At 48.7% G+C, this 14,865-nt stretch overlaps 1 protein-coding gene across 15 annotated transcripts in view; it reads right to left on the minus strand.

Annotated features, from left to right (window-relative positions):
• LOC117512469 (ERC protein 2) overlaps positions 1 to 14,865 on the minus strand; it is a 503,700-nt gene that overhangs the window by 292,572 nt on the left and 196,263 nt on the right. For all 15 annotated transcript variants that reach the window (XR_004561301.1, XR_004561300.1, XM_034172555.1 and 12 more), the window contains one exon: positions 11,204 to 11,341. Coding sequence is in view for 13 of the 15 variants with exons in the window: in XM_034172555.1 (XP_034028446.1) it covers positions 11,204 to 11,341 (138 nt within the window). In the remaining 2 variants the exon portion in view is untranslated. The remainder of the gene's footprint in view (positions 1 to 11,203; positions 11,342 to 14,865) is intronic.

A 14,865-nucleotide genomic window follows, 5' to 3' on the forward strand; every position in this document is an offset into this window, starting at 1 on the left:
TCTTTATTTTAACATTTAAAAATTTAACATGACAACCTTTTCATCTATTTTTGGCCATTATCTCAAATCAGGCTTTCCCTAAAAAAAAAAAAAAAAAAAAAAAATCCAGTCATAAACACAAAGAAACAAACACATATGTACACTGTACACACTGAAACACATTAAAATGCAGAAGCCACTGGAATATAAGCGGTGCAACTGATGAGCCACATTTGTCCAAATAAAGAACATATAAACTTTTAACCAGCAGCCAATGCCAACACAATGTAAACAAGCATTCATCTTTTAGCCTCCAGTACAAACCAATATGTAAACTGGATACCAATTTTTAGAGAGCAGCAGAGCAGTTACTGTTGAAACAGTAACTTTACATCATGTTATAAGGTTGACAAAGTTGGAGTCACATTGACAATGATGCCAGCTGATTCAAGAGAGTATACATATGGCAGAATCCAAACTAGGGCACAGTACAGTATACAACGACAAATCTGCCCAGTGTTGAAGTCTGTCTCCAATTAGGAATCACTGGTACCCTGTAACCTTGAGTGCAAATTCAAAAACATGGCACCAAATGCTTGTGTAGACAAGGAACAAACAATTTTCAAAGCAACAATCTGAATCAGCATTCCAGCTTTTGGGTGAGGAGATTTTTCCATGCTTCTCGACAGTCATTTATTTGCTCAGGAAAAATGTGAAATCAGTGGGGTTTTATTGGGTAAATGACCTGTAAGATGGAATGCGGCACAGTTCACTGAAAGCACGATGCCACAGTGGCCAAGGAGATGATCTATCTTTTAGTGTTTGTGATGTGTCAACTCTGTGGTGTTGAGTTGAGGCTTTATCGAGACCAGCTGCTCCCTCATGTTTCCAAAAAAACAACAAACACTAAATGTTTAAGGCAAATATCCAGCCCATACACTCAGCCTACATCACCTTGATTCACATGGCAACTGCTCAATGTGCTGTGTCTTCCTGTGCATATGAATGCTGACAACACTGAGGAGCGTCTTGCGCTTTCTCCAGATATTGAGCCAGTGAAGACAAAACTAGGGTCCAATATTTGATCCAATTGGCCATGTACGAGGTCTGTTAGAAAAGTACTGGACCTTTTTATTTTATTTTTTTCAAAAACCTGAAGGATTTGAATACGTGTGTTTGCATGAGCAAAACTTGAACCTTCGTGAACTTTTCACGCCTGTCGATTGCGTCATTTCTGGGTAAGCAACCTTTGTGTGGGACGTGTGCAGCGCGCTCGTCGGATTTTCATTTCATGTCACATGCTTTGTGCCATTCTCTGTGGAGGACGTTGAGGATTTATTTATATTTGGTTTTATTGTAGTAGGGCTGGTACTTATTGGTTTATGTGCTGCCCTGACCTGACTGGAGCAGCGCCGCATAAAATTTTGCCAGAAACTGGGCGACAGCCAGGTGGAAACCATTCGGATGATTCAGATGGCTTTCGGTGACTTTTCAGTCGTGTGACTATCCAAGAAATTGTGGAAGAGGTGGGCATGTCACAACATGTCCTGTGAGACTTCAACACAAAAGCGCTTTTGCTCCGCATGATTTTCACTGCCACTCTTTTCATGGCCAAATCTTCTGTCACAGTGGAATGTACCGAAAAAGTGCTGATGTGCACCTCTTCTGCAATTTTTCGGATAGTCACACGACGGTCCCGTATCACCACAGCATTCACTTTGGAAATGATCTGGTCATTTCAGCATGTTGATGGCCGACCGGAGCGTGGCTCGCTCTCCACCATTGTGCGGACGTTTTTAAACCGGTTGTACCGCTCCTTAATCTGTGTGATGCCCACAGGATCGTCACCGAAAGCCTGAATATTCCAAATGGTTTCCACCTGGCTGTCGCCCAGTTTCTAGCAAAATTTGATGCGGTGCTGCTCCAGTCGTTCCATCTTTTTCCTTGGAATGAATTATATTTGGTTTTATTGTAGTAGGGCTGGTACTTATTGGTTTATGTGCTGCCCTGACCTACCGGAGAATTGGCAAGACGGATGCCACCAGAACCACAACGCCTCACTTGTCTGTCATGATTAATGAGTTGGGCAAGGCAATACATTCTCAGACTGCGTTAACCCTTGAATTCAGACACAAAATGGATAACATCTCGGAGCAAATACACACCTTGCAAAGGAAGATGTCAGAGACCAGGGAATATTCATAATTGGATCTGGTTGTTCATGTGAAGCTGTGAACAGGGCTGTGAAATGAATATTGTGAAATCCGAGGAAAATTCGCAGGGGGTCTGCCCCCCCCTGAGAAGCCGGGGTCTCCGGCCTAGAATATTTAAAAAAATCAGGGTAAAATATCAAATAACATACTTAATAATAAAAAGCCACACATTCTTGTGTAAATTCCTGTAAATCCACTCAAAGCCACAATGTCTTTTTTCCCATGAAAAAAGTCTACATTAATAAAAACTAATTTACATTGTTGTGTAAATTCATGTAGTCTAAATTCATTCAAAGCCACAATGTCTTTTTTTCAATCAAAGAAAGTCTAGATTAATGAAAGAAAAAAAAGGCACATAATCTTTTCTGAAATCCTGTTTGAACAGCACAATGTTACCCGTTCGCTTTTCCCGTTTTCATCTTTCAGGTGTGTTGATGAAGCCAGCAACAATTCCACGGATTCTTGTCCTTATCAGACTTTTTCAAACCGTCTTTCTCGCCATCTTCGCTCTGTCTGATGTCGCTCTGTGACACAAACATGCTGCAAAATTCTTCTTTTAAAAACTGGAAAGTTCTAAAAGTTTGCGATCTCCACATGCTACGTTTAGCTAGCTTTGCACGGGAGCCACACAGCGTCACCGCAACAATCAATCAATTCAATCAATTTTTTTATATAGCGCCAAATCACAACAAACAGTTGCCCCAAGGTGCTCCAATCCTTCAGCGGGTCTGGTTGCAACAACCAACCAGACCCGCTTTATGACAACTGTCGTAACAGCCACGTTGTGAGTGGCATTTATTTTCCTCGAAACTCCACGGATCCGAGGAAACTGATTTGTATCTGTAACACACAGATCAGTGTCCACGGACTTATAAAACTTGCATGATGTCGTAAAAAAAGAGAATGCTTTGCGATAAGCATTTTAAAAACTCAGTAACGATCACAATTAAAGAGTACAACACTGACACTCCCGCACCCCTCCCCATGATGAAATCCGCGGAATTCCGCAGATCCGCGGAGTTTTCACAGCCCTGTGTAAAGGTGTTTTTCACTGCTCAACCATAAACATGGCAGGCTTATGAGCCTCTGAAGAACAAAATGCCCTGTTTTCCTCCAGAAGAATTTCTATGGCCTTGGTGAACATTCGGCTGCCTTCTTCTAAGCTTCTCCAACTCCAGCACACACGGACAGAAACTGAATCATTTGCCACTCACACAAGGACAGGGACTGAAAGCATGCTCCCACCTCCTCCCTACCCCCTCCTGTCCTCATCTCACACCCCATCCCAGCCCCGCTCACGCCACTCCCTTCCCCCTCCGGGGTGCTGCGCAGTTTTAGCTGCTGTAGGTCCCCGTTCCCCCCCAAGCTGGCAGCGGCGCGACGACATGTTGCTGCGGCACCCCCCCACCTCTCATCGCCTCAATTGGGAAAACGGACTGTTTCAAGTCTTGTGCACATAAACAATGTCAATGTATATGTGTTGTCTTAATTCTGTTGTGTGCCATAATTACGGTAAACAAGTAATAATTGTGGATTAATTGCTGAATCTTGTCTGTGGTAATTGGAGTGTGGACGAAATCTCGTTGTTGTTGCACTCGTATAATGACAATGACAATAAATCTCATCCATCCATCCATCCATCCATCCATCCATCTTTCTCTCCATCTTCAGGGCTGTGAAATGAAAACTGTGAAATCCGAGGATCCAACAAAAAGGGTGCCACAGTGTCTTAGTGGTTAGCACTGTTGCCTCACAGCAAGAAGGTTGCGGGATCACTCCCTCCAGCTGCACCAGCTACCTCCCACATACAAAGAAAGCAGATGGTGACTCTACAATGACCTGAGGTGTGCGTGTGAGGGTGAATGTGAATGTGTTTGTCCATCTATGTGTGACCCTGTGATAGACTTGCATCCTGTCCAAGGTGTACCCCTCCTCATGCCCTATGACTGTTGAGATAGGCTCCAGCCCCCCCACTTGATCTGAGGAAGCGGGTATAGAATATGAATGATCAAACAGAAATTCAAGTCTGTCACCAACTTCTACCTCCCTCCTGTCTCCCATGATAACTTTTTCTTTTTCTTCTTTCGGCTGTTCCTGTTAGGGGTCTCCACAGCAGATGAATCATTTCCATCTCACCCTGTCCTCTCTATCTTCCTCTGTCACATCAACCACCTGCATGTCCTCCCTCAGCACATCCATAAATTTCCTCTTCATGATGGTAAATGGACTGCATTTATATAGCGCTTTTCCATCTGCATCAGACGCTCAAAGCGCTTTACAATTATGCCTCACATTCACCCCGATGTCAGGGTGCTGCCATACAAGGTGCTCACTACACACCGGGAGCAATAGGGGATTAAAGGCCTTGCCCAAGGGCCCTTAGTGATTTTCCAGTCAGGTTGGGATTTGAACCCATGATCTTCTGGATTCAAGCCCAACACCTTAACCACTAGACCATCACCTCCCCCACTAGATCTTCAGCCTCCCTCTCCTCCTCCTGCCTGGTGGCTCCATCCTCAGCATCCTTCTCCTTATAGATCCTGGGTCTCTCCTCTGCACATGTCCAAACCATCTCAATCTCTCCTCTCTGACTTTGTCTCCAAACCGTCCCATCTGAGATGTCCCTCTGATGTGTTCATTCCTAATCCTGTCCATCCTTGTCACTCCCAAAGAGAACTGCAACATCTTCAGCTCTGCCGCATCCAGCTCTGCCTCTTGTCTTTTTGTTAGTGCCACTGTCTCTAAGCCGTACAACATAGCTGGTCTCACTTGTTGTGAAAGTGTAGTGACACGGACCCACAACAGGGGGCGCAAATGAACGGACAATAGAAGGAGTCAAATTTGAACACTTTACTGTTGTGAATGCCACAACCACACACAGCAGATTATAGAATGATACAAAGTCAATGTATCATTCGTGCAGCTCCTGTTTCAGTACTTATCTGGAAAGAGTGAGAGGCGAAGACGTCGGCACTCTCACAAACCACCAATCAGCGGACAAGGCTCCACAGGAAAGAGGCTGCAAAAAGAGTTCAGACTAAGATACAGTTTAGTTTATGACTGAGAATATTACCTCCTTAGAAGAACAATATCTCGGCGACGTGGTGGAGGTGTCATCCTGCTTTTATGTGGGGTGAAGTGCAGATGATCGGTGACAGCTGTCACCTCGGCTGTTCCTGTGAGGCGGCAGCGCCCTCTCGTGCCTGAAGCCCGCACTTCAGGCAGGGCGCCCTCTGGTGGTGGGCCAGCAGTACCTCCTCTTCTGGTGGCCCACACAACAGGACCCCCCCCTCAACGGGCGCCTCCTGGCGCCCGACCAGGCTTGTCCGGGTGGCGACGGTAAAAATCGGCCAGGAGGGCAGGGTCCAGGATGAAGCTCCTCTTCACCCAGGAGCGTTCTTCGGGTCCATACCCCTCCCAGTCCACCAAATATTGGAAACCCCGGCCCATTCGACGGACGTCCAGGAGCCGGCGCACTGTCCAAGCTGGCTCCCCGTCGATGATATGGGCAGGAGGCGGCACCGGACTGGGTGCACAGAGGGGTGAGGTGAGACGTGGTTTCAACCTTGAAATGTGGAATACTGGATGAATTTGCAGTGAGGCCGGGAGTTGGAGCCTCACTGCGGCGGGACTGAGGACCTTGAGGATCTTGAAGGGCCCGATGTACCGGTCCTTCAGTTTGGGGAATCCACCTGGAGGGGAATGTCCCTTGTGGATAGCCACACCTCCTGCCCGGGGCCGATATGCGGGGGCCGGGGACCGTCAACGGTCTGCATGGGTCTTTGCCCTCGTCCGGGCCCTCAACAAGGCCGAATGGGCGGTGCGCCACACCCAACGGCATCTCCGCAGGTGGGCCTGGACCGAGGGTACACCGACCTCTCCCTCCACCACAGGAAACAAAGGGGGCTGGTACCCCAGACACACCTCGAACGGGGAGAGGCCGGTGGCAGAGGACACTTGGCTGTTATGCGCATACTCGATCCAGGCCAGGTGTTCACTCCAAGCCGTCAGGTGTGCGGATGTGGTACATCGCAGGGCCTGCTCCAGCTCTTGGTTAGCCCGTTCAGCCTGTCCGTTGGTCTGAGGGTGATACCCAGACGAGAGGCTCACGGTGGCCCCAGCTCCCGGCAGAAACTTCTCCAAACCTGCGAGGAAAAACTGGGGACCACGATCTGAGACGATGTCTGTTGGTATCCCATGCAGACGTACGACATGGTGGACCAGGAGATCTGCTTTCTCCTGGGCCGACAGGAGCTTCGGGAGGGCCACGAAGTGGGCCACCTTGGAGAACCAGTCCACTATCGTGAGGATGGTGGTGTGCCCCCGGGACGGCGGGAGGCCCGTAACGAAATCCAGACCAATGTGAAACCAGGGGCGATGAGGCACAGAAAGCGGCTGAAGGAGTCCCTGTGCCTTTTGGTGGTCCGCCTTGCCCCTGGCGCAGGTGGTGCAGGCCTGGATGTAAGCCCGGACGTCAGCCTCCAGGGACGCCCACCAGAAGCGCTGCCGGACCACTGCCACGGTCCTATGCACCCCTGGGTGGCAGGAGAGCTTGGACCCGTGACAGAAGTCCAGGACGGCAGCCCTGGCTTCTGGTGGGACATATAGTCTGTTCTTTGGCCATGTTCCGGGATCCGGGCTCCGTGCCAGGGCCTCCCGGACGGTCTTCTCCACGTCCCAGGTAAGGGTGGCCACGATAGTGGACTCCGGTACGATGGGTTCCGGTGGATCCGACAGCTCGGTTTTGACTTCATGTTCATGCACCCGGGACAAGGCATCCGACCTCTGGTTCTTGGTCCCGGGGCGGTAGGTGATTCGGAAGTCAAAACGGCCGAAGAACAGTGACCAGCGGGCTTGCCTGGGGTTCAGCTGCCTGGCGGTCCTGATATACTCCAGGTTCCGGTGGTCAGTGAAAACCGTGAATGGCACGGACGCTCCCTCCAACAGGTGTCTCCACTCCTCAAGAGCCTCTTTCACCGCTAGGAGTTCTCGATTGCCCACGTCATAGTTCCGTTCTGCTGGGGTCAACCTGCGGGAGAAATAGGCACACGGGTGAAGAACCTTATCGGTCTCTCTGCTCTGGGATAGCACGGCTCCTATCCCTGAGTCAGAGGCGTCCACTTCAACCACAAACTGGCGACTGGGATCGGGCTGCACCAAGACGGGTGCAGTCGAGAAGCGCTGTTTCAACTCCCTGAACGCGGCTTCGCACCAATCCGACCAGGTGAAGGGGCCTTTTGGAGAGGTCAGGGCTGTAAGGGGACTAACTACCTGACTATACCCCTTAATGAACCTCCTGTAAAAATTGGCGAAGCCGAGGAACTGTTGCAGCTTCCTACGGCTCGTAGGTTGGGGCCAGTCTCTCACCGCCGCGACCTTGGCCGGATCCGGGGCGACGGAGTTGGAGGAGATGATAAACCCCAGGAAGGACAAAGAGGTGCGATGAAACTCACACTTCTCGCCCTTCACAAACAGCCGGTTCTCCAACAACCGCTGCAGGACCTGACGTACATGCCGGACATGGGTCTCAGGATCCGGAGAAAGATGAGTATATCGTCCAGATATATGAAGACGGATCGGTGCAGGAAATCCCGCAAGACATCGTTAACCAAGGCTTGGAAACATCGCGGGGGGCGTTGGTGAGGCCAAACGGCATGACCAGGTACTCAAAGTGACCTAACGGGGTGTTAAATGCCGTCTTCCATTCGTCTCCCTTCCGGATCCGAACCAGGTGATACGCATTCCTAAGATCCAGCTTAGTAAAGATTTTGGCTCCATGCAGGGGGGTGAACACGGAATCTAACAATGGCAACGGGTATCGGTTGCGAACCGTGATTTCATTCAGCCCCCTGTAATCAATGCATGGACGGAGTCCGCCATCTTTCTTGCCCACAAAAAAGAAACCTGCACCCATCGGGGAGGTGGAATTCCGGATCAGCCCAGCAGCTAATGAGTCCCGGATGTAGGTCTCCATTGATTCGCGCTCAGGTCGTGAGAGGTTGTACAGCCTGCTGGAAGGGAACTCAACGCCTGGAATCAGATCAATGGCACAATCGTACGGACGGTGCGGGGGAAGGGCGAGTGCCAGATCCTTGCTGAAGACATCAGCAAGATCGTGGTACTCAACCGGCACCGCCATCAGATTGGGAGGGACTTTGACCTCCTCCTTAGCATGTAAACCGGGAGGAACCGAGGATCCTAAACACGCCCGATGGCAGGTTTCGCTCCACTGAACCACCACCCCAGACGGCCAATCAATCCGGGGACTGTGTTTCAACATCCACGGGAAGCCCAAAATCACGCGGGAGGTAGAAGGAGTCACAAAAAACTCGATCTCCTCCCGATGATTCCCAGACACCACCAGAGTTACAGGTTGTGTCTTGTGCATGATTAAAGGGAGAAGGGTGCCATCTAGTGCCCGCACCTGCAATGGCGAAGGAAGCGCCACCAGAGGGAGCCCTACCTCCCTTGCCCATCTGCTGTCTAGCAGATTCCCTTCGGACCCCGTGTCCACCAGTGCTGGGGCTTGAAGGGTTAAATCCCCACTCAGGATTGTAACTGGGAGTCGTGTGGCAATATGTGTGTGTCCCACGTGAATGTTATGACCCCCCCTTAGCCCAGTCTCTAAGGGCGGGTGTTGTCATTTTGGCCGTTTGGGGCAGTTTTTCTGTAGGTGCTCTTTTGAGCTGCAGAGAAAACACTCCCCGCGGACCAGCCTCCTCATTCTGTCAGCTGTTCTCATTTTGGCCCTGTGCGTTTCCCTAGCAACATCAGCAGGGGGAGCTGTTGCCCCACGGAGCGCTGCGGCTGTGGAGCGTGGGGAGGGCGGAACCTTTTTGAACCCGGAAGGGCCACGTCCTTCGCCTCGCTCCCGACGGCGTTCCTCCAACCGATTGTCTAACCGTATAACGAGATCGATAAGCCCATCTAAATCCCGCGGTTCTTCCTTAGCTACCAGGTGCTCCTTCAGGACCGACGACAGTCCATTTATGAAGGCAGCGCGGAGCGCAACGTTATTCCAGCCGGACCTCGCAGCCGCGATGCGGAAGTCGACTGCATATTCGGCTGCGCGCCGGCGCCCCTGTCGCATTGACAGCAGCACTGTTGAAGCGGTCTCTCCTCTGTTAGGGTGATCAAACACTGTTCTGAACTCCCTCACAAACCCAGTATAAGAGGTAAGGAGCCGTGAGTTTTGCTCCCAAAGCGCTGTAGCCCAAGCGCGTGCCTCACCACGAAGCAAGTTAATAACATAAGCCACCTTGCTGGCGTCAGACGCGTACATGACGGGACGTTGTGCAAAGACGAACACTGCATCAGAACGTCCGCGCACGTCTCCACACAACCTCCGTACGGCTCTGGGGGGCTTATGTATGCTTCAGGGGATGGTGGGAGGGGTTGTTGAACGACCACTGGAACATTCATATCTTGCACAGGGTCGGCAGGAGGAGGAGCTGCAGCAGCGCCCTGAGCGCTCGCTGCCACCTGTGTGGAGAGAGCCTCCACCCTGCGGTTCAGGAGGATGTTTTGCTCGGTCATCTGATCCAACCGAGCCGTAAAGGCGGTGAGGATGTGCTGCAGCTCACCAATCACGTCTCCTGCAGACGCCTGTGCACCCTGCTCTCCCATTGGCCGTTCAATCGCTGGGTGACGCCCCTCGGAGTCCATGACGCTGGCCGAGATATCCTGTTGTGAAAGTGTAGTGACACGGACCCACAACAGGGGGCGCAAATGAACGGACAATAGAAGGAGTCAAATTTGAACACTTTACTGTTGTGAATGCCACAACCACACACAGCAGATTTTAGAATGATACAAAGTCAATGGATAAAGGTGTCGTGTGGGCAGGCTCGACGATAGGAGACGTCCGTTTAAAGAAAAACCGGAACCACACGATTTCCTCCGCCACCGACCCCGAAGGATACTGGAGCCGCCAGGTCCCGAATCCCCCAGGTGGCCACCGTCTCCGTGTGTCGGATGTGGTACTGCTGGCGAAGAGCAAAGACAGTCAAGTGTGGGTGTGTACACCCAGTAACAACAACGGTGGGAATTCCACCTCCACCTCAAATCACACACTCGTGCAGCTCCTGTTTCAGCACTTATCTGGAAAGAGTGAGAGGCGAAGACATCGGCACTCTCACAAACCACCAATCAGCGGACAAGGCTCCACAGGAAAGAGGCTGCAAAAAGAGTTCAGACTAAGATACAGTTTAGTTTATGACTGAGAATATTACCTCCTTAGAAGAACGATATCTCGGCGATGTGGTGGAGGTGTCATCCTGCTTTTATGTGGGGTGAAGTGCAGATGATCGGTGACAGCTGTCATAGTTGATGAGTGACAGCTGTCACCTCGGCTGTTCCTGTGAGGCGGCAGCGCCCTCTCGTGCCTGAAGCCCGCACTTCAGGCAGGGCGCCCTCTGGTGGTGGGCCAGCAGTACCTCCTCTTCTGGCGGCTCACACAACACTCATTACTGTCTTGTAGACTTTCCCCTTCACTCTTGCAGATAGTCTTTGGTCACAAAACACTCCTGCCACCCCACCCTGCCTGCACTATCTTTCACCTCTCTACCACACTCTCCATTACTTTTACTTTCACTCCTTCTACTCCTTGTAACTGCACTATAATGCTGGACTCCCTCTCATTCATACACAACTCACTTTTGCTCCAACTGACTTTCATTCACCTGCTCTCCAGAGCGTTTCTCCACATTTCTAGGCTAGACTCAACCTGCTCTCTACTCTCATTACAGATCACAATGTCATCTGCAAACATAGTCCATGGAGTCTCCTGTCTGATCTCATCTATCAACTTGTCCATCACCATTGCAAACAAGAAAGGACTCAGAGCTGATCCTTGGTGTAATCTCACCTCCACCTTGAATTAATCTGTCATTCCTACTGCACATCTCACCACTGTCACACTATCCTTGTACATGTTCTCCCTTGCTGACAGGGCTGACTTATTTTAACAGGTCAAAAGTCGCCATTCTGAAATTCCTCCAATAGTTGTCTACCTTTTCTGATAGGGCCTCCTCCAGCGTGGCCAGGGCGGTGTCTGTATTGCTGGAATCAGTTTGAAGGCCTTGGACCCGTTCCCTTAAACTAGCCAGCTGTTTGTCCTTATCCTTTAACTGCTCCAACAGGTTCTCAATCTGGAAAAAGGGCACACAAAGAGCACTGAGATAAGTACCACATTAATATAATAAAAAAATATATGATTCCTACAGATGACAAATGGATCACAAAAATGAAGCTAATTAGCATTTGACAAATTTATATATGTGTGAAATGATACCCATCCCTGACCTGAGCAATTGTCCAAAGAAATGATGTGGCAGTTTGGAGGGAAGTTACTATCACATTATTTTTATAGCAACATAGGAAGTGTTCTTGAGCATGAGTGTTTCTGCTGTGCTAATGCATTGAATCCTTGAAGAAAGCCCTCTCAAAGGATCTGCAGTAACATCAGATGATTAAACCTCAGTCCAAACCGATGTCACTTCACAGCCAACAGGGAAATGGTGAGTTTTGTGGTCCAAACACACACACACACGCACGCACACACGCACGCACGCACACACACACACACACACGCACGCACGCACGCACGCACGCACGCACGCACGCACGCACACACACACACACACACACACACACACACACACACACACACACACACACACACACACTTTGAATCACACTATGTTCAAAAATGTTGTAGAAGTGTGAAAATTGGCCTTAACTGAATGGGAGTGTTGAAAAGCAATTCCAATTGTGTCAGTTTCTGTGACAGTAGGGTTGACTGGTTTGGTCAAAGGTATTTAACAAAATCCAGATATTTGGTCGTCATCTTAAGGAGGATAATAGTCAAAAATTAGGAAAATTCTGGTTTAGGCTATTTTTAGGAAGCTATGGTGCTCTTGTGTCTCTGTTTTTCACAACAATATTTCAAAAACACAATGAATTTCAATTAAATTGGGTGAAGAGGTTGAGCTACCAGGTTGACCTTGTACCATGACAATACCTTCATGAGGGTATTGTCATGATCCTACAACCAATTCTGACCCAATCATTACCACCTAAGGTAACACTTCCAACCCATCTCATTCTCAAGCACAGTGAACCAGTGCTGACTACTATCTCAGTATCCTGTTCTTAGCTGACTGGAGTGGCACCCAGTATGGCCTTTTACTGCTGTAGCCCATCTGCTTGAAGGTTCAACATGTATTGCTTTCAACTATGTTGTTCTTCACACTTTGGTTATAACAAGTGGTTACTTGAGTTTCTACTGAAATTCTATCAACGAACTTGTCAGGCCATTCTTGATTTCTGCCACTAACAAGGCTTTTTCAATAAGAGAAGTGCCACTCATGGGATAATTTTCCTTTTTGGACCATTCTCTGCAAACCATGGTGATGGTCAGATCAGGTCTCATCACCACATTCCCCACACAATAGAACCACCTTGGGTCCTAGATGGCAACCACATAGACAGTCAACCAGTCTGTCCTCACCTCTTGAAATGAACTACCTATATACGGTGCATCCAGAAAGTATTCACAGCGCTTCACTTTTTCCACACTTTATGCTACACCCTTATTCCAAAATTGAGTAAATTATTTTTTTCCCTCAGAAATCTACTCACAACATAATGACAACATTAAATTTTTTGAAAATTTATTAAAAAAAATCAGAAATTACATGTACATAAATATCAGATCCTTTGATCAATAGTTTTTTGATGCACCTTTGGCAGCAATTACATCCTCAAGTCTTCTTACATATGACACTGCAAGCTTAGTGCACCTATCTTTGGACAGTTTTGCCCATTCCTCTTTGCAACATCTCTCAAGCTCCATTAGGTTGAATGAGGAGTGTCTGTGCACCGCCATTTTCAGATCTCTCCAGAGATGGTCAATCAGATTCATGTCTGGGCTCTGGCTGGGCCACTCAAGGACATTCACAGAGTTGTCCTTAAGCCATTCCTTTGATATCTTGGCTGTGTGCTTGGGGGTCACTGTCCTGCTGAAAGATGAACCGTCGCCTCAGTCTGAGGTCAGAGGCGCTCTGGAGCAGGTTTTCATCCAGGATGTCTCTGTATATTGCAGCATTCATCTTTCCTTCAATCCTGACTAGTCTCCCAGTTCCTGCCACTGAAAAACATCCCCACAGCATGATGCTGCCATCATCATGCTTCACTGTAGGGATGGTGCTTAGTTCCCTCCTGGCATTCATGCCAGAGTTAAATCTTTGTCTCATAAGACCAGAGAATTTTGCTTCTCATGGTCTGACAGTCCCTCTGGTGCCTTTTGGCAAACATAGCAAAAGGTACCTGGTACATGGCAACCATGCGGGTAGCCATGTACCTTTTACTAAGGAGTGGCTTCTGTCTGGCCACTCTACCATAGAGGCCTGATTGGTGCCGCCACCATGCTTCACTGTAGGGATGGTATTGGCGAGGTGATGAGTGGTGCCTGGTTTCCTCCAAACATGACAACTGGCATTCACGTTAAAGAGGTCAATCTTTTTTCATTAGACCAGAGAATTTTGTTTCTCATGGTCTGAGTCCTTCAGGTGCCTTTTGGCAAACTCCAGGCAGGCTGCCATGTGCCTTTTACTAGAGTGGCTTCCGTCTGGCCACTCTGCCATACAGGCCTGATTGGTGGATTACTGCAGAGATGGTTGTCCTTCTAGAAGGTTCTCCTCTCTCCACAGAGGAATGCTGGAGCTCTGACAGAGTGACCATCGGCTTCTTGGTCATCAAACTGATTAAAGCTCTTCTCCCCCGATTTCTCAGTTTTGACGTTTGGACAGCTCTAGGAAGAGTCCTGGTGGATTCAAACTTCTTCCATTTATGGATGATGGAGGACACTGCTAACTGGGACCATCAAAGCAGCAGAAATGTGCCTGTACCCTTACCCAGTTTTGTGCCTCAAGACAATCCTGTTTCAGAGGTCTACAGACAACTCCTTTGACTTCATGCTTAGTTTGTGCTCTGACATGCACTGTCAGCTGTGGGACCTTATATATAGACAGGTGTGTGCCTTTCCAAATCATGTCCAATCAACTGAATTTACCCCAGGTGGACATCTCAAGGATGATCAGTGGAAACAGGATGCACCTGAGCTCAACTTTGACCTTTGTGACAAAGGCTGTAAATAATTACGTACATGTGACGTCTGTCTTAGTTTTTTTTTATTTAATAAATTTCCAAAAACCTAAAAAAAAAAAAAAAAAAAAAAAAATCAACCTTTTTTCACACTGTCATTATGCGTGTAGAATGCTGAGGAAAAACGATTAATTTACTCAATTTTGCAATAAGCACCACATAAAATGTGGAAAAACTGAAGCGCTGTGAATTCTTTGCAGATTCACTGCACCACAGCCAGGTGAAATGTGGGTGTCACCTTGGCCTTCTCCACGCAATGGGGCCCTCAACACCTAGCGCTGACTATGTGTCAAAATGCCAGTGGATTAGTAGTTCATGAAATACTCAAACCAGCCCGCCTATGTAACACCAACAACTATACAATGTTCAACCATGTTCAGTGTCACCAATGTTAATTACCTTTCTTGTCCATTCTGATGCTTGGCTGAAACTTCATTTGAGTGTGCCCAAACACTCTGCATTTCTGTAATGTGATTGTCTGATTAGGTATCGCTTTAATGAGCAGATG

The sequence above is a fragment of the Thalassophryne amazonica genome, chromosome 6 (genome assembly GCF_902500255.1).
Source record: "Thalassophryne amazonica chromosome 6, fThaAma1.1, whole genome shotgun sequence".
Taxonomy (NCBI): Eukaryota; Metazoa; Chordata; class Actinopteri; order Batrachoidiformes; family Batrachoididae; genus Thalassophryne; species Thalassophryne amazonica.